The 21111-nt window shown below is 42.5% G+C and overlaps 1 protein-coding gene across 17 annotated transcripts in view; it reads left to right on the top strand.

Annotated features, from left to right (window-relative positions):
• The window catches only part of ROBO2 (roundabout guidance receptor 2), a 653740-nt gene that overhangs the window by 473780 nt on the left and 158849 nt on the right, over positions 1-21111 (top strand). For 12 of the 17 annotated variants that reach the window (XM_075073141.1, XM_075073151.1, XM_075073118.1 and 9 more), the window contains exons 6-7: positions 3367-3494; positions 6945-6956. In XM_075073141.1, the coding sequence (XP_074929242.1) occupies positions 3367-3494; positions 6945-6956 (140 nt within the window). The remainder of the gene's footprint in view (positions 1-3366; positions 3495-6944; positions 6957-21111) is intronic. The other 5 variants (XM_075073108.1, XM_075073168.1, XM_075073148.1 and 2 more) reach the window with 1 other exon arrangement.

Here is a 21111-nt window from a genome sequence, read left to right as displayed (position 1 = left end):
GCCACACACCGCACCACAGGCCCCCAACAAGCACTGGGCTGCTGGCAGACCCCTGCCCCCTCCCTTTTCTGGCTTCTTGGTTCCTCTGCCTTGGTCTCCCCCGCAACCTCCTCCAACAGAACTCCCGCTGAAACTCCCCTGTTAGCAGCTCTGTTTTCTGGCTCCTGTGCCGCTGCAGGGATGTGACTTTACAAAGACCATGGTGGAAGAGAAGAAAGATTTAGTGTTACCATCCTTTATTGCACAGGTTCATTTGTTCTGCTGTGATCAGATTCAGAGCCAATTTTCCTTTAGTTTTCTTACTGCCTGCTTCGTCTATCAAAGTTTATCATTTAACCATGGTAACTTATGTGGACAGTGTGGATGGAACAGATGACTGAGGGGCAATGCATCAATGGTTCAGAACACCAGATGGTTGTAATGTCCCACGAGTGCCTCCATGCACTGGTCTAGTTGCTAGATGGCATGCTCTTTCAGGATGGTCCAGAAACCCACTGAGGCCCTGGTGGCTGTGCAGGCAAGAAGGCTTGGACCTCAGTTTAATGTGCCGGTAATTGATGATTGGACCTGATAGGAACATGTTTACTCTACCCTCCTTGTCAATACCCAAGTGGATGATTAAGATTGTGCTCTAGTTCTGCATTCTGGCATGCCAGGCAGCCAGCTTTTTGACCTGGTAGCCTTTTCACAATCTGCATAATGGGCAGGAACAAACATAAGAGCTGCTGAGGCTTACAAGGCAGCTGGCTGGCATGCCAGGACCAACACATCTGTGAGACGAAGAGGAGCAAGTCAGCTGCAGCCCACAGCAAACTGCAGAGTCATGTCCCAGACTGCTTGCATTAAAGTTCAAACAGTCAGTCAGGCACAGTCTTGCTGCCATCTGGTTTTAGCCCAGCAGTGGTCAGAGTGCCATTTGGATTTTATCTTTCCTTAAAAAACAAACAAACAAAAACACTTCCTCAAAATAAATGGCCAGTTGCTGCCCCACACTGTAGGGTTTTTTTCTACCCTCACCTAATCTCTATGTGGTAGCAAGTCTTAATGTCAGAATATTTTACAGGAAGCAAATGTGGCCCCACATGTCTTACTCCTCTAGAGCTGGCCCTATGTCAAGGAAATAAGCATTCTCTCTTGTTTGTAGCAGTTTGCCAAAGACAGTAGCTTCTCCATCAGTATGGGAAATGGGTGTTGTTTTCTTGTGATTTTATGGAAGTTATTGCTTCCATTTGCCTTTCACTCCTATGAAAACAGTGATTTCAATTTATCATTGACTGGTGCAGGACAGTGAGGAAAATTACATAATTCAGTGCAACACACTAAAATAAATGTGCCATAATAACTGCATATGACTTTTAAATGCATATTTACAATAGCTGCTCAAGGAATGGAGGGCCAGATTCTCTGCTGTCATAATTTTTAACCTCAGTGGAATTATACCAACAGCAAATACGGCCCTAAATTTCTGTAATACACTGTAGCAACCTCCTGCTTTTCCCTCTGGCATACCATTTATGCATCAGATAAATGTGACATACTGAATAAAAGTGCACCTACGTATGATTCCTAAATACATACGTGACAAGTACTTATGCACCATCATGCACACCAGTAGTAGAATGGTTAGCCTCAGTTGTTCTTTTTACTAATTTTTATATGGCTTCTTACCTAATGAATTTATTGAATATGAAGGGGAACAATGTCAGATCACAATAAAAGCTCTGCAGAATATGAAAGAAGGGGATTCTGATTTTTAATTATCCCTGAAACTATTAATTTTAATTGATAATTTGAGCATTACTTGGCAAAACTGATCTTTTTACAGTATTTCAGCATATAGAACTCATAGGTGAATGTTCCAGTAATTTTGTTAGTACACAAACATCCCAGTAGCTTTACTGTATATTGACTGCATCTATTACAAGTACAAAATAAAAAAGTAATAACAATACATAATAATTAGCATGTACACAGAAATTAATATCTGGGGTTCAGAAATGGATTACAAGTTTTAATAACTTCAGCCTCACACTATACAATCTCACAACACTCCGGAGGGAAGTAGCTGACTTATGCTCTGATTCAGCAAAACATTTACACGTGTGCTTAAATCACATTTAAATTATGGAAGTGCTTAATTTCTTTACTGAAGTGGGACCATAATCTCCATTCTACAGGTAAGTAAACGGAGGCAGAGTGCAGTTGAATCACTTACTAAGGGTCACACAGTGCGTCTTTGAAGATCTAGGTATAAGACTCAGCTCCTTCGAGGTCCAGTCTGGTACTTTAGCCTCAAGAGCATTCTTCCCCCTAAGAGTTGACAAATCTGCAGCTAAACATTATGGTCAAGATCAGTTAATTTCACGTATAGTAGGGTTGTTACCTCCAAATAGAATGTTTATCCAAATTCTGTAAAGGGGAATATTTCAGAAGTAAATATACCTCATAAAAACCTTTGTGGGACTTAGAGTGCCCATAGAAATCAGTAAAAGACAAAGACTCCCATTGACTTCAGTGGATCAGTCCCTAAAACAGCCATAATACTTTATCAAGCGAATGTTTTTCAGGATGACAGCAATTGAAATCTGAATATCTTTCAGAATTTAAGTTAAAAAAAGCTTTACAAATGAATGTTCATTCATACTGAAGTATGCACACTAAGAAGAAACATTCTGAATAGCTTTAGCACTAGAATAAGAGTAAGTAACAAGAAAGAGGTAAAAAGGGGAGAGAAATGCAATGAAAATGTTTCTTCTTTGTTTAAAAAAAAAAAAAGTAAATCTCCTCTCTCTGTTCTGTTAAATTATTATATTGTGCTACTCGGAAACTGATGTGTGTCTTGCATCTAAACTGTCACTTTTCAAAGCCTGTGTTTACAATGTACATTGTGCATAAATGAACGCAATGTAATTTCCTGCACCACCCTCCTACAGGGGCTGACAATTTTACTAGGGACCCGTTAGGGGAAAACTGTTTTTAAAGCAGCAGAAGTAAAATATGCAGCTCATGCAGTTAAAGCCATGATAAACCCAAGCTGTCATATATTGATAACTGATGCCTGGTAGCTTAATTTTATCATATTACTCTAGATCAAGGGCAGAGTGAGTGATATTATTAATAAAGCCCTAATACTGAGTGAACATAGCAATACTAATTTTATGGCTGTAAAGTTTTTAACTAATGCATAGTGCAATAAAAATGTCATGAAGATTAATGCCTGGTGGAATTATCTAACTCTAGATAATAAATTATCTTCCAGAGATGTATCCAAGATGGAATCAGATTGATAAACTCCAGGTGAGAAATTTTGCCACGTATATTATCAGCTACATAATATCTTTCCTTTTCCTAATTTCTGTAATGCAGATATGACATCAAAGATGATTACACCTTACGCATTAAAAAGGCCACGAGCACAGATGAGGGAACCTACACATGCATTGCTGAGAATCGAGTTGGAAAAGTAGAAGCCTCTGCCGCCCTCACAGTTCGAGGTGAGTGCTACAGTATTTGAGACAGTGTTATGTTTCAGTGTCACTTTCTGACACAGTGGGCCAGATCCTCACCTGGAAGTGATGAGAGCTGGGCTTCCATTGTCTGGGAATGGCGAACTGCAGCCACTGGAAGCTGCGATTGGCCATACCTGCAGACACTTAGGTAAACAAAGCATCTCGCGTCCAGCAGGGGCTTACCCTGAACGAGCCACGAACCAAGTTTGGGAACCCCTGGCCTAGATCCATCACAGCCAATGATGCTATACTGATTTTCACCAACAGTGAAATCCTGGCCCCATTGAAGTCAAGGGCAAAACTCCTATAATGGGACAAAGATTTCTCAGCTGAGGATCTGTCTCAGTATTTGTAAGTGAAAGCACAGATTCATACGTATGTATGTATCTAGCTGTAGGTTTTATTGCCCCTGATCCTCACCCCCGTGTAGACTGTTTTTCCATGTTCCTTTCTGTAATAAAATTAGGAACAACATAAGTCAGTGTATATTTATTTTATTTTTTAAATATTGAACATTTCATAATGGAGCCATCTGCCATTTTTCTTCACATGACAGACTAACACCAAGCCAAGAAATCAGAAACTTGGTCAAGTATAATAATCAAAGAATAACCTTTTCCTCTGAACATATCTTTGCATACTGGTACCCACCTATTGTTTACACAGTATAGTTAAATTTAGTGAGGAAGTTTAAAATCCCAGCAGCCTAATGAGTTTTTGGAAAGTACTCTGTGACAGTACACACTGAGATGTTAAATATGGCAAGAGAGAGAAAAAATTACATGAGTGAATAAAATATAATAATAGTTAAAATATTTTATTATTTCGTTCAAAAAAGATAAGCCGCAATTTTGATACAATGGATATCACACAGACACCATTTCACAGTTTATTGGTGCGTGATGCAGGTTTTCAGTAGAGCTGTGAAAGGTTAATAAAAATATTTTTAGCTTCATCTTCTCTTATTTTCTTTTTCCCCCCATATCCATTAAATCAAATGTTCAAAATCTCTATGGATTGCTTTATTAGAACAGGGGTCAACTGACCCCAGAGGCCAACTTCCATTTCCATCCATTTAATGCATGGACACAGTTCAGTTTAATTTGCTGAATTCAAAGAAAAAAAAGTCACCCAGTGGCTTTTCAAGGGGGGAGATGTTAGTACAGTATATAACAAAGAAAAGAGAGTATTGTGATAATCCATCTGCTAAAATATTGCCATAATGTCACTTTCGATAATAAGTGATAATGTGGCTTTCTTGATGTAAGCTGAAAAAGGCTTTACTTACTATTTGTTTGTGATGAGGATCATTCTTCCATTTTATAATTTGATAAAAATAGTCACAAGAATTAACCCTCAAAAAGTGTGCACTTCCTTTGTCACAGAAAGAGTCACAATATCCAATAAATCTGGCCATTAGTTTAGTGGCCTTAAATTCTCCTAGAACTGTGTCTACTGTATACATTATCGGGTCTAGCCTTTCTTTTTACTAGCTTAGCCTTGTGATACGAGCAATGACTAGAACAAAGCAAAAATCCTTTGAACTCACTGGAGCTTGAACTTGACCAAATTAAGGTGGAAAAAGGAAATATATAATTTAATCGATTTTCCTACACTCAAGATTTCCCATTATCTTTTTTTCTTGGCTTTGTATTCTAAAGGCCATAGGCAGAGTGTTTATTCAATACAAAAGAAGCCACTATATTACAAGCATATTAAACATTCAGGATGTGACAGAAAATGAGAAAAGGTAAGAAATTCAATGTTGAATGCTTGGCACTCTAGGCTCTTTGGAAACTAGGAACCCCCAGGTAAACTTCCTTTGACTTCATAGGGATCAGGATTTGGTCCTATTTTAATTAATGAAGGTCTTAACCTTGAATTACCAGACTTTCATCAGCTTGTGTCATTACTGCATTTAATATAAAGTTATTATATGAACTTACCTTACTTTCATCATATTCACTTTGTCCCATGAAAAGGGGGGAAACAACTCACAAGCTTTAGAATTCACTGTGTGGGGTGGCCCTAGTCCTGTGTAATTTACGTGTCCATTGAAAACCCAGCTCTGAAGTTACATGTGCATGCGCACACATATACGCAACCTGCCTGCCACAGGTTAATACCCAGCTCGCATCCATGGCTCCATTTGACCTCATTTGCCACAGGTGATGGCAGAATTTGAATTCCCTGACTTACCCTCAGTCCTGTGGTTGGGAAGTTGCAGTTCTGTTCTACCTCTTGTCTTTCCAGTCCATGAAAGGGGAGGATATTTCATATTACCAAAAGCCATGGAACCTAACAAAGAGAGGAGGGGATGGAGGTTGCTATGCGCTGAAGTGTGAAGCAGATAGGAAATGGTTTAAAAGGAGTGGTTGTTATTACAGTGCAGGGCTCAGGTCATAGGAAGGGGGAAAACTGAATAGACCCTGACCATGTTACTTTACATGAGGGCTCTTCAAAACATAGGTTTGACCTTGGTCTCTGAGCCTAAATGAGCAAATGAAACTGGTTGCTAATAAGCTCCTCAGTGGGTAACACTCTTTCTATTGCTAAAATAAGGTAAGTTTCATCTTCCCAGGTTTTAACCTCAAGTGAATTTTCTGTCCAAAAGTTAAGCTCCTCTAAAAGGAATGTCTGTATTTTAATAACAGCAGGCCTGACAGCCCTCTCCCCCAACTCAAGTGCAATGAAGGGCTACTACTATAATCAAGAAATCACTTGTTGCAGCAACTGCTTTCAATCTCGATATCAGCCTGAAGCAGAATTAACCTGTCAGTCATTCAGCAGCAATTTTTTAGGAAGTACAAGTTTATCTAAGCAGTAATTTGGGAGGCTCTGAATTGAAATCCCTGTGGCCATTCCAACCTATTTGTTATATTTTCATCAACCCTGTCAGTGAAGAAAAGTGATGTGCTGTAAGCTTTCGTGGATAGGAAAAATGGTGTCTTGGGCTTTTCTCCAGCTCTTACTGCAGTACTGACTGGCCAAGCTTAAAATTTAATTGGTATTTAAATCAGACAGTGATGCCTTTCATTTATTGGCATGACATTTGCCAGTCTGTGGCTTGAATGGATGTATTCATCTGGGCCTAGTAGTTTGTGCTAATGCAAAGCTATTTTACTTCAATCAAGCATTAACAGTGATACTTGATGACGACATAGGAACCTATCAAAAATGTTTCTCAGATGATTGGTTCCAGCCAGCTTATTCAGAAGCTGTATAACTACTGTCTCCAAAAAAATGTAATAACAATAACTCTCAATTAAACAATAAAGCTGGACATCTTACTTTCACTGACATTTGTGAGTTTAGAAATCACTGGAGTGTCCGTAGTTCAATGTAACATTACACGTCATGCATTCTGACAGATCTTCTTTTCTTTTTTTTAAATTTCTTTTTTATGTTCTCACCACACCATTGTAATGTCTACAGCTCGCCCTGTTGGTAAGTAACCATACTTCTATCCATTTTCACACGGCTTCATGCAATGCTTCATCTTTCATTTGCAGCAGCATTTAATTGACTTAAGCACAATTATTAATGACCAATGCTTAATAGTGCTAACTTTCTAATGCTAGCCAACCGATTTTGACTGGGCAAGAAGTGCTATCTCTGAGTTTGTTATTACTTCTAGAATATCATATGTAATGGCATTTGCCAAATCACTAACAAATCACAGAGAGGTGTGGTCTGGTTAAGCCGAAATTACTAATAGGATAATTCTTAACAGTTTGTGGATGTGTGTTAAGGGCTTAGTACAAAGGCCATTGAAGTCAATGAAAAACTCCTGTTGACTTGAAATGGCTTTGGATCAGGCACTAAATGAGCAGCCCATTATGTTTTTTTCCCCTGAAGTAAGAAAAGAAGCACACACTTTGCACATCCTGTGTCTTGTGTACCTGTGTAAAATCTTTGAAACAATATAGTTGATTATGCCCTCTTCTTGAATTGAAGAGAGGGTGGAATGGATTCCCTTCCTGTTGGGGGAGTTCATCGTCCTTCTGTATAAAGTCTGCCATAACTGATTTTTATCCTTGGATCATAATTCTTCTTTTAGAGTGTAAGTTTTGCCTTTGGAGTGCACAAGATGGCTGCAAATGAAAATATTGTGCATGCTAATACAATGTGCATAGGAAGGCTGGCCTTGAATCACCACCTGCACTTTGAATCCCCCTTCAGAAAATTCAAATCCTGGTAATTTCTTTCAAAACTTTGGTTACATTTGAAAGATTGAGCAAAATGAAAAGGAAGCTCGTCACTCACTGAAATTTATTCTTGTACTGAAAAATATTCCAAGGAAATCCATTAATGGCTATGCACTCCATGCTCAGGGGGATTTGCTAGATATTTTTTTTCCAGACAAATTACTATTGTGAATGTCATTTTTTGTAGCTATTTTGTTTTTTAGAATAATGATTTCATTGTTTTAGCCTTTTGTGTAAAGAATTATCTTCACTGCAGTGTCAGGTCGAGTTATCTGTGCTCAAGTATAGCTCAAGTGAGATGGTCAGACAGCAATGGAGTGTTTGTATTAGCAGCACAGAGTAGTTGAGTCCCCACTGCACTCAGCAGCACTTGAACTTCCACCAACACCCCTTCATGGGCCAGTGAGTTTAAGGTTAAAGCACCACTTAAATTGAGCTACAGATTTTTGTGTGTGTACGGGCGTCGGTTAGGGACGACACTTGAGTTATATCTCAAGCTAATGCTGTGGTGAAGACAAACCCTTAACATCAAAATTAGGGCTTAGTTAATAAACACCCCTGAAATGTACAATCCTTTACTCAGGCAAAATTATCATTAGTGTTGCGCCTGAGTAAGGTGTGAAGGGTTTGACATTAAGTTTATATACACAATTTGGAATTTCTTAAGCTGACTCTGAGCCTGGTTTATACAAATGATCTCAATTAGAATCAATGGAATTACACCACTGTGAAAATGGAGTAAAGTTACTTTGAACTGGGCCCTTTGTTTGGGAGATGAATGTGACTCAGGCCTGGTCTACACTAAAAAAGTTAGGTTTACTCAGCTATGTTGCTCAGGGGTGTGAAAACTTCTGATCTAACCCCCCTGTGAAGATAGTGCTAGGTTGATGGAGTTTAGAAAAGCACTACTAATAAACAATAAATACCCACATTTTAGTGCAGTGGGAAAGCCAGTACAAGAAAACAAACATTTTGTTTTGGAAAGCTTTCTTTTTTCTCATCCTCAAAAGAGAAGGAAGAAGAAATTCATTAGCTAAGGCTCTTTGGGCTCTATAAAGACCATGTTAAAAAAAAAAATCTACGAGGAAAGTAATAGACTTTTGCTGTGTCGATGCTTCATATTATTTCATTCCCATTATTTCATACTCCTGATCTTAAGCTATTCTATTTCCAAGCACATGACTCCTTCATAAGGGTGTAGCTTTGTGTTTACCATACTAAAATTGTTTTATTTTGTTACAAGTAGTCATTTGGTACAAAGAAAACGTCTCCCTTATTTAACTGATTGAGATCGCCATAAAATGGAGTGGGTTATTTTAAAGTAATTATTGTTTAGTACAGTATCTGTCAAATTATTTAATTCGCTGAAAATAATGTAAAAATATCAGCCCTAATCATCAGGGTGGCAAGTTGTATGGGCCCATGGTGCCTGGGCTTCAGCAATATTCAGGGCCTAGGGGCCCTGCTCCATCAATGTTTGGGGTTGGGTCTCTCCTCCGGCCCCACTTGTCACTTTCACGTGCCTCCTCCGAGTGTCCCCCGGCCCCCACTTGCTGCCCCTGTGTGCCTCCCCCAGCCCCAGAGCCTGCAGCTCACACTGACTCTGCTCTGCCGGCTCCTGGTATCAACTGTTACCACAGGGTCCTAGTGCCCCCATCCACTAAAGGCAGGGAAGGTTGCCCTTACCCTGCCCTTCCTCCCTGGCCCTGAGCCTCTCCAATGCCCCAACTCCCTCATCCCCAGCCCCAGCCAGAGCCCTCATCCCCCCACACCCTAATCCTCTGCCCCAGCCCTGAGCCCCCTCCTGCATCATGAATCCCTCATCCTCAGCCCCACCCCACAGCCCTCACCCCACAGTCCAACCCTCTGTCCTAGCCCTGAGCCCCCTCCCACACCCCAAACCCCTCATCCACAGCCCCACAGCCCTCACCTCTACACTACTTCCTATCCCCAAACTCTCTCCCAGAGCCTTCACCCCTCACCCTCTCCTACATCTCCACCCCATCCCAGAGCCTGCACCCAAACTCTCTCCCAGAGCCTGCACCTCTCACCCCTTCCTACACTCCCACCCCTTGCCCCAGCCCAGAGTCTACACCCAAACTCCATCCCAGAGCCTCCACCCCAGACCTCCTCCCCTACACTCAAACTCCCTCCCAGAGCCTTAGGAAGGTGGGGGATGTCCCTGCCTGCAGGTATATGGGATCTTGGGGAGCAATTACAACACAGGTGGGGTGCAAAATAAGCATTATTAAGAAAATGCAAAAAACAGGGAAAATTCAATAGTGAGGGGTATGGGGTTTGTTAAGGTAGACAGTTGGGGAGGAGTTTCTTTTAGCAAATAGTATAGGGGGTTTCAATAGTGGGGTACAATACAGTTGGTAACCAATTGACACTGAAGTATAAATGTGACAGGTAGCTAACAATTTCTATGTAAAGGGTGTGTCACAGCAGCATATAGCCAACTAACAGTTATGGGTAAAATGTGTCACAGTAGTGTAAATGTAAAATGTGAGGTATGTTAGACAGAAAAAAAAGGGTAATCAATGGGGTTTTATGCTAGACTTCAGTAATACAATTGACGTTTGGGGGCAGCGGGAAGACAGACTTAACCACAATTATACAGCACACAGCAAAATCTTATCTATGATCTAACTTAACCAAGACTACACAAATTAGCAAGTAACAGAACACAATGCAACAATATTTTTTTTTAAACCTAACTTACAGAGCACAATACAAACAATTCTCTAAACCTAACTTAACCACAGCTATGCAAAATGAAATTACAACTTATCTAGACTAAGAACCTGATTCTAATAGGTGCACCTTAGCATCAGTTGGGGGGGGTGGGGAGGGGCTGCAAGCTGGCAGTCCAGGAAGCACAGCTTAGCAGCAGCACAGGCTTATTTCTAGCAGCAAAGTGCTGCGGAGTTTAGGGAGGTTTTAAAACACAGACCAAGTTTAGCTTGGCGTCTGTGTCTGGGGAGACAGAGCCAGCAGCTAAAATAATAAAAAAATTGTAGAGGTTTCACAGAGGTTCTTACCAGCCCCAAAGGAAGCAGCAGAGTAAAAGCAGCAAGATCATCAGGAGGCTAGGTACTCTCAATAATCAGGAGTTCTCTCAGGCAGCAATTCGTTGCTTCGTGGGTGGGGGCGTTCAAAAAACAGGGGGTACGCTCAAAAATAAAACGAGAGCGGAAAAGGACCCCCAGAACTCCTGGCTGATCAGACCAGCACATGCAGGAACCTTTCTGATTTAGTTTTAAAAAATGTTCTGTTTTTAAAGGCAAACTCAGGCAGTTTCTGCCAGACTTCTGATTGCCTCATCTTGATACAGAGAGAAGAGGAGGCAGGAACTGTAGGTGAGCACAGAGACATGTCTGGGCAGATCCTGTGCAGTAGGTGACTCAAAAGCACAGAGGCCAATGATGACTCATGCCCAAGATCTTTAAAACACAATAGGTCTTGCAGCTCTGGACATTACCTACCCTACACCGAGCCCAGGTTAACAAGTGATAAGAGACTAACCCGTTAGAACAGAGTGTCCCACTTAGCACAAGTGGCCATCCCTTTGAGAAAGGCAATGGCTCTTGGTAAACAACTTAAGGGGCCCTCCCTTTGAGAAGGGCAGTGGCCCTGGTAAACAACTTAACAGCTAGGGAAGGGGCGGCCACAGGAGGAGAACAAAATGGAGTATGAGGACAGCTGTAAGAAAACAAAATGGAGTAGGGGGATAGCTGTAACGGACAGGGGGCAGAGTTTGGGGGGGAGGAGTTGGGGGGTGGGTTCTGGGCACCACCAAAATTTCTGAAAACCTGCCACCCCTGCTAATCATATCAGATGTAAGGATCTACCAAGCAAATTTACTGTACTAGTGGTTGTATATTGCTTGATATTTATCATTCATGTATAACTGAATAACTTTACAAGAAGTCTCAACAACAACAACAAAATACTTTCCCCACAATACAGTACATGCAATTACTGTTCTTGAGGTGGGCCAGATGCACAAGGTTCAGATCTCCATTTCACCAGGTTTAGTAAATTCACATCAGGGATTTGGGCCAAGCCAATCTCTACCAACTGACAGTAAGTTATGATAAAAGGTAATGATTGTTGATTTCTTAATGTTAAAATACCCAGACCTCTCCTAGAAACATATGCCTATTTTTAATAGTGGTATATTTGCATGTAAGAGAACAACAACAGCTGCATGCAGTGTAGAATTTGAAGGATTTTGCTCTTTCATCCCATTCATGTACCAGAAGAGGTTCTGGCACTCTTTATTTCTGCTTATGCTTCAAGAGAAAAACATCTTTGAAAAAAAAAAACCTGGACAACAAAACCAGGATATTGTTTAATGGAATGTTCCTTGAAATGCAAAAGAGGAGGAATTTTAATGCTCAAAGAGAATATAATTCTTATTGCAAAAGGAGTACTTTTAATTTTCAATTCAGTTTTTTCCATGATAGTTTCAAATATTGATTTATTGAATTTATTTTTAACAGTTTTGTTTAAACTTCAGATGGAGCAGAAAAATTCAGGGCTGAATTATTTTTCTTGCTCACCATCTTTTGTTCAAACAGCTAGTAGCATATAGTATACAAAAATGAAGCATGGTACTGCCTGAGGTGGATGGCAGCTTGTGAATTTTTATCAGTTCTTTACCAGATTACTCATCATGTTGTGATTTGCTGCTCGAAATAAATGTGTTGTCAATCTCCCAAATAGATGTTCTCTTTATTTATAAACTTTTAAAAGATTTCCTATAGGAGTTACAACAGATGGGTTTAGGAAGCAGGATATTTATCCCTATTTAGGCCGTTTACTTCTGTTATTTCACTCATCAGATGCATTTTCCAGATGAACAAGTTAATATTTTCACACATTTTCATTTTTGCTGTCTTTCTTACGGCAATCACACATTTGAATAACTATGAAAAGCCATCACTAAAGTTGGAAGGAGCCAAAACGATTCATCAATTCTACAAAAAAGTATCATTGGCCCGGTCTTCAAAAGTAACTGCTAAACTGTTTTGCCTGAGATGGAAAACTTAAAATTAAGTAAAAAAAGAAGAAAATCAACTGTGTGTCCGATGCTTCTGTTTACCAGCCTTTTTTCCTGATCACTCAGTAAGTCACTTCAGATCAAAAACAGTACTCAGTTTTCAAATTAATTGCCTATATCCAGTTGAAAGTACAGTTCTTTGCATTTCAGTTCTATTGTAATAAGTCAAGCCAACTTGATTTATGATACGACTCAGTTTCCCAGAAAAGAATGCATCAAGAAGTTGGATTTCATTTTCAACTTGTATAAAAAATATCTAACTGCAATTAGCTAAAAATGGAGAGTCTCTTCTAACATGGAGTAGGCAGATACATATAGATAAGTTACCTACTTTCCGTTTGCCATGTGTAATACTAATTAGATACAATCTATTCAAATTTAAGTGAAATGTAACTTTTTGATGCATTGTACCCTGTTCTGGGAAGTTGTCACATCGTAAATCAACCTGACACAACTTAATGGCGTATCTGAAATGTTGCAGCACAGTACATCTGAAATGCATAGAACTGTATTTTAAACTAAGTTCACTTTGTGGTTTGAAATGTCTTTGGTTAGATGATAAGTGAAGAATATATTTCTCTCTCTGCAGCAAACCCCAAATACTGTGAACGCTGTTATATTTGAGTGCCAGTCATGGAAATATCGCAGTTCACATTGGACTTTCAGGAATTATACATCATTATCAGAAATGCTGATTGTGAGATCCCACTTGTCAGAATTGTGCCATCTCTCGGTGGTAGAAATTCTGACATGTCTGCTGCTGTTGTCTGTAGAGATTGGTGGTTAATCAAGGCAACAACAGACATTTTGCAGCTAGCTCTTCCCTAAATGGAAAGTGAGTGAGCTAGAATGATTCTTCATCATTTATTAACAGGCGAATACTTTGTACAGATCAGTGATGAAATCAGAAAATAGAATAAAGCTAATCACAGGGCAACATACACATTTCCTTGGGTTTTAGTAAGAAAACAAAATACTGAGGCAGTTTGTCCAGGCAGTTGTTATCCTTTTTAGATCTACTGGCCAAACCTTCATGTTCAGTTTTGTGCTGAGGCAAAACTTTCATTGCCTTTCAGGGAACTTTTGCCTGAGTGAGTGTTAAGTGAGGACTTGAGGATTTGACCTTGCAGCAGTACGGCATTTGTGTGTCCAAACTGGATTTTGCTGTAACTTTATTGGCTAGTAGTGACATAGAGACCCAAATGGCTCAAGTAAGATTAGCACAGGGATCGGCAACCTTTGGCACACGACTCACCAGAGTAAACCCTCTGGCGGGCCAGGCCAGTTTGTTTACCTGCCATGACTGCAGGTTTGGCCAATCGCGGCTCCCACTGGCTGCGGTTCACCGCTGAAGGCCTATGGGGGCTGTGGGAAGCGGCGTGAGCCAAGGCATGTGCTGGCTACCGCTTCCTGCAGCCCCCATTGGCCTGCAGCAGTGAACTACGGCCAGTGGGAGCCGCGATTGGCCGAACCTGCTGACGTGGCAGGTAAATAAACTGGCCTGGCCTGCCAGGGGGCTTACCCTGGCGAGCTGCATGCCAAAGGTTTCCGATCCCTGGATTAGCACTTTCAGCTGAAGGAACAATAAGCTGACCACCAAACAGTAAAATACTGGACCACAAACTTCTCCACCTCAAAATCTCCCAAACTCATCTGTTTTCTCTGTTTAGGGTTCCACCAGGGCCGGTGCAACCATTTAGGCAAACTAGGTGGTTGCCTAGGGCGCCAAGATTTGGGGGCACCAAAAAGTGGTGCCCCCCCAAAATTTTTAAATGGTTGCAGCCGCTGCTGCTGGAGGGGCTGAGCTGCCGGCAGCAGCAGCTGCCTGCTGCCGGCAGCCCAAGGTGTCCCCGGGGTCAGGGCGCCACCTCTGCAGCCGGCAGCCCAAGGTGTCCCCCGGGTCAGGGCGTCGCCGCCACCTCTGGGCACCCCAGGGCGCCCCCCCCCGGGTCAGCGCGCCGCCGCCGCAGCCCAGGGCACCCCCTGCCCCTGGGTCAGCGAGCAGCCGGGCAGCCCAGGGCGCCCCCTGCTGGGGTCAGGGAGCAGCCGGGCAGCCCAGGGCGTCCCCCCCGGGGTCAGGGAGCCGCCGTCGCCTCTGGGCAGCCCAGGGTGCCCCCCCGGGTTCAGCGCGCCACCGCCGCAGCCCAGGGTGCCCCCGCCCCCGGGGTCAGCGAGCAGCCGAGCAGCCCAGGACGCCCCCCCCGGGTCAGGGAGCAGCCGGGCAGCCCAAGGCGTCCCCCCCCCGGTCAGGGAGCAGCCGGCAGCCCAGGGCGCCCCCTCCCCTGTCGGGGTCAGGGAGCAGCCACGGCAGCCAGGTGTAACAGAGAAACAGCAGCAATCCTGGCAGGAGCACAGATGGTTTCCGTATGCAGAAACTGCACTTAGTTGACAAACGGGAGGGTTGCTCAAGTGTCGTTACGGCAGCCAGGGCGCCCCTGGGGTCAGCGCGCCGCGGCAGCCCAGAGTTCAGCGCCGGCGGCGCGCTGACCCAGGGAATCCCTGAGCTGCAGGCAGAGGCTCAGAATCCCTCCGCCTCCCAGTCCCAGAGCAGGGGCTCCAGCCTCTGCAATTTTCTTGTTGCCGGTGGGGCGCCGGCGGCTGGGCAGAGCTACGCAGCTCTGCTTAGGGCAGGTGCAGGAGCCTGCCACAGCGCGCGGACACCAGGTCTTGCTCTGGAGGAAAGCGGGGGCTGCCCCCTGGCTCAGCCTCCACGTCAGCCCCAGCGAGGGGCACGGAGAAGAAAAGAGCCTCAGCGGTGGTCTGGGGAAGCGGAGGAAGAAAAAAGACCCAACGCTCATGCACTGGTCAAGGTAAGCAAGTGCCTCCCCACAGGTCGGCCTCAGGTGCCTGTGCTCCTGCCCCCTTGTCCTTGGCTGGTCCCTGCTCCTGCTCCCCTTGTGCCTGGACGGCTGGAGAGAACGCAGCCTGCAGAGCTGAGCTGTCCAGTGCCCCAGGCAACTCCTTGACCCCATCCCCCCACAGCCCTGACCCCAGTTCCGCCCAGTCCCTCTGAGCTGGAAACCCCGTGACCCCATCCTCCCCGCAGCCCTGACCCCCAGCTCTGAACCCAGCCCCTCTGAGCAGGACACCCCCCTGACCCTATCTCCCACATCCCTGAGCCCAACCCCTGTAAGCTGGCCCCATGAACCAGAGCCCAGCTCCCCACCCTGCCCTGGCAACAGCAGCACCACCCCCAGGCAACGAAAGCCCATTGGTACCAACCATCACAAGTCACCCAGCAACTGCCATTATGTAACGCAAATGTATAGATACCATTACAGCTTTTAATGTTTAAATAATGTATTTAGTTTATTTTCAAATTATTACAAATTATTTTTTGAACGTATTTCGCTAGTTATTTTTTACATTTCCTAATACATGTTACTATAGTATTCGAAATGTTTTATGGAAGGGCCCCTGATTTTGCTTTGCCCAAGCCCCCTGAGTCCCTGGGCGGCCTGTCTGACTTTTAAGCCTGCTGCTGTGTTTTGCCTGCAACAGGCAGCCTAAGCTGTGAGTGACCCCATAGCAGCTGCTAAAGAAGTGCTTGGGGGAATCATGCAGAAGGAATGTGATATTTGTTTGAGTTCTCTCCTCATGGAGGCTGTGCTCAACTTGGTGCAGGACAGCAGTCTCAGCAGGACTCTAGCCCAGCACCTTGCCTCAGTTTGTAGATTTGTAGTGCACCCATCACCGGGCTCAGTCTGGCACCGCTACCCTCACCAGTGGCCAAGAAGCGTCAAAAAAGTTGGATGACGGTTGTCATGCTGTTGCTTGGCCAGTGTAGAGACCACTGAATGCATAGTATTCCTCTATGATGACTGTCCTGAGCAAAATTGGCATGTATGAGGTAGTGCCTGTGAGACAGGTGTCTGTTTATGTATCCAGCCATCATGTCTAGGTCTTCTGGGGGGAGCTTTCCATCCTGCTTTCATTGGATCAAAGTCAAAGATTATTTCACAGGGAGTTAGTAGGCATTTAGAGCAGATGAATATACCACCACAAGAGCACTGTGCAACCATTTGAGTGTGTGTGACCTATTTAGTTAGAAAATGGAATTTTTCATTCAAATTGAGTTTGTACCATTTGATATTTTTAATCATTTGAGGTGCATGGCTAGTTAGGCAGAATGGGTTCTCAGCATCCCAGTCAGATTTTAATATGAAGGAAGGACATATACGTGACTAAAAAAGGTGTATTCTGATTACAATCAACATTGCTTAATTTTAAGGAAAGTCATCTTGATCTCTTAATCAATATTTACGTCAAACAGTTGATGAAGTTAATTAATAAGTGACATGCATTCTCTATCCTTTACTTTTAATAGTGAACAAGAAAAAGACTGATAGGAATAAAATTTCATTTTTTTTCGTTTACAGTGATGCAGCCTCATGGCAGATAAAAAAAAAAAGTCTGGGGCACATTTCGTAAGCGTAAGGCTGATAAGCAAAAGAAAGAAAGAAAGCAAGAAGGTCATTTCTGAAATATCTCCATCCACTGGCCAGAGATGAAGTAGTTCAATGTCAAGGATCAAGCAGAGATGGAGGTGGAGGTGGGAGTTTCACAAGTTGAAGAAGAGTTGAAGAACATAATCTGAATATTGAAGCGAATCAAATGAGACATGTGGGGATCAAAACTTGGAAGACCATGAAGCGAAAATGTCCTTGTTGAATTTGAGCTTTAATGATCCTGCAACTTGAGCCAAATGTGATGATCAAGTCCGACAAATTCTGGTGGAACATGGGCCGGAACAAGTTCAGCAGTTCGATTTCCCTAAAGATAGTAAGCAAAGAAATTCTCGACAATTCATTACAAACAAGACTTGTTAATGGAGAAGAAATGCACCGTCAATGGCTGCAGTATTTCACATCAAGTGATTCTGTCTTTTGCTTCTGCTGCAAGTTGTTTGGCCAGTAGTACTATTGGCATATCATCCTCTTTGCTGAAAGAGGCTCAAGGGATTGGAAAAACATGTCTGCAATTCTTTCACGGCACGAGAAAAGCGGTGAACGTTGATGAATGTTCAGACAATGGAACTTGAACTGCGATTGAAATTACAAGAGAAAATTGATGAAAACATTTGTGCTTGATAAGCAAGAAGAAAAGTATTGGCTGCAAATACTAAAACGTCTGATTGCTTTGGTCAGAGTTCTTGGTGTGCAAAACCTGGCCTTTCAGGGAACACATGAAAAGCTGCACACTCTGGTAATGGGAATTTCCTCAAATTTGCGATATCTAGCTTTGTTTGACCCACTTATGGATGAGCATCTTCGCAGGATTAAGGACCAGCAGATGCATGTACATTACCTAGGGAGAGACATCAGAATGAGCTTATTCAGCTTCTGTCCAATGCCATCAAACAAAAAATCCTAGCATCTGCTCGTGCTGCAAAATACTTTTCAATCTATTCTAGATTGTACACCAATGCAGGCCAGTGTTGAACAAAATGACCATGATCATTCGATTTGTGGATAGGCCTACTTCGAGACTGAAAATGAGACTGAATCAGTATGCATAAAGGAACACTTCTTGGGATTTGTGTCACTTACGGAGACAACTGGAGCTGGTATGACAGAACTATTCTTCACCAGTTAGAAAGATGTTGCTGCACTATAGAAACTTGCGTGGTCAAGCTACGACAATGGGAGCAATATGAAAGGAAAGAAAATGGTGTCCAGCAAAGAATTTTGAATATTATCCACGAGCCTTGTTTGTTCCTTGCAGTGCACATTCATTGAATTTGGTTGTTAATGATGCGTGCAAAAGTGTTGCTTGGAGGCAACTGCCTTCTTGATTTAGTTCAACATGTGTATGTGTATTTCTCAGCTCTACATATCGCTGGAAGTTGTAACACGCCACGTATCTCATCTCACAGCGTTAAACCATTGAGTGAAACAAGATGGGAAAGTCGAATTGATGACTTGAAACCTCTTCGCTATCAGCTTGGTGACATCTATGATACTCTGGTAACAATCTATGAAGACAACTACTGACAGGATCATCTGGCAGTACATCACGAGTTGATGCAAAGGCTCTTACAAAAGCCATTCTAGTTCAAGTTTCTTGTTCTCTTGTTTTGTGGTATGATATTGTTTTGAGATCAACATAACTAGCAAACAACTTAGGCAAAAGAATTTGATATATGTGTGCCCATTAATCAACTTGAAGAAACTAAGAAGTTTCTTGTGGGCCGCAGAAGTGACACAGCCTTGAGAAAACATTGGTAGATGCAGGTGAACTTGCGGAGGAGTTGGATGTACCGGCACTTTTTGAACCAGATCCAATCCGTATTAGAAAGAAGAGGAAGCAGTTCACACATGAAGCAGATGACAAACCTATTTATGATCCGAAAGAAAAATCAAAGTGAACTTTTACTTTGCAGTCATTGACACAGCAATACATTCGGTTGAAGATTCACGTTGATGCACAGCAATTAGTTCAGTATTTGGCTTCATATATGGTGTTTACAGTTTGTAGATAAAACACCAAAGCAAATTAGGAACATTGCTTGAATCTGAGAAAGCTTTGCAACATGGGTGAATCCAAAGATATTGATGCCTTTGACTTGTGCAGTGAATTGCAAGCTATTGCAAACGAGTCCAAAGGAGTTCATCACCACAAGATGTATTGAACTTCATATGGGAAAATAAGCTGACAGATAGTGTCCTAACACAGTTATTGCTCTTTGCATCCTCTTAACTCTCCCAGTTTCTGTGGCCAGTGGTGAGCGAAGCTTCTCGAAGCTCAAGTTGATAAAAACATACATGCGACCATCAATGTTGCAACAAAGACTTGTTGGGCTATCTACCTTGTCAATAGAACATGACATTGCTCACAGCATTGACTTGGAGGAACTTGTTTCTAAATTTGCTAAACTTAAAGCGCGGAAACATAAATTCTAATTATAACATGTTACTCTGTGACCGTGTATGTGTATAATGTATGTGAACTGGGGGGGGGGGGGGCGCAAGATGGAAGTTTCGCCTAGGGTGCAAAATATCCTTGCAGCGGCCCTGGGTTCCACAAGTATTTGCCAAATATGTACCAAAATCATGATGTACCATTACAGAGTCCCAGATTGCTACAAGTACAAGTATTCATGGAGAGCTCCGTTAGTGATTGTTGGACCCCACAAGGATTTATACTTTCTGCTTGGATCCACAATTTGGGATGCTTAGTGTCTGATGCTTATTTGAATTCAGCCAGCTCCATTGTGGACATTGAAATCAATGGGAGTCTTTCCCCTGACTTCAGTGGGCTTTGAGTCAGTCTACACAAACTGGGGCTTGTCCACACAAACATGAAATTCACAGCAAGCTGGTGTATGAATCTACCATGCATTAGCCTTTCACAGACTAACTGTCTATATGGACCCTGGTTGTTAATGCACTTTGATCTGCTCTTATTTGACCTTCTCTCTTTTCTTTCAAAGAGCGAGTGGTTTGTGTGTTTCTCCAAAATTTTCAGAGGCTGTCTGCATTTTGAACCACATAAAATCACAGAACAAGATAAGAATAAGTATTTTATTATTTATGAACTTCAGACTCTGAAGTTAAATTGAAGATAAAAACGATTAGTCTTGAAATCAAGATTATTCTGGTGTCATAATAGAAGTCTGATCTTTTCCAAATAATTCCTTTTGTTCTTACTATAAAATCCTAATGGTGGAAAAATCCATCCAAAATATCTGTTTGAGTTCCATCATCTATGCCTGGGGCTTTATTAACTATTCTAGGTAAGAACCCCAGACCAGTTTAAGACAGTATGCATCAGCTATCCTCTCCTCCATCTGAAGACAAAAAACTGGGAGACAAATAATACATACAAGCTCATCGTTATTCAGGAAACAAATTGTGCCCAGAAAATCCATGGAATTGCTTCAGAGTCAAGATGTACGACACAGGCTACTGACTGCAAGCATAGTTCCCTGTGCTAACCCAACACAGCTCCCCACCCAGGCAGAACAACAAGAGTATGGATATTCCAAACAACTCCATTAGTACTGACTATGCTGCAGCAAGAGGATCTGAATAACAATACTAGTGGCTTCCCTACTCCAGCCTGGGACTATATCAAATTCAGTATCAGTTTGGGAAATCCTCTTCATTTTAAAGCGAAACATTAATGAAATGGGTTCACCATCTCCTCCACCCACCCTTGTTTCATGCTGAACAGAGTAACCAGTCAAAGATATTTGGGTTAATAATAAATCCACAGTGTCATCCCTTCAGTTCTCTGTTATGTCTCCAAAGTGAGGGCTTCATCTATGATCATATCGTGGTTGACAGTGATTATGTTTCACAAGAAGTGGTGAATATAGTCACTG

This window comes from Chelonoidis abingdonii, chromosome 1 (assembly GCF_003597395.2).
Source record: "Chelonoidis abingdonii isolate Lonesome George chromosome 1, CheloAbing_2.0, whole genome shotgun sequence".
NCBI lineage: Eukaryota > Metazoa > Chordata > Testudines > Testudinidae > Chelonoidis > Chelonoidis abingdonii.
The sequence above is the reverse complement of the archived record's forward strand: the minus strand, read 5'-3'. Positions and strand labels throughout refer to the sequence as shown.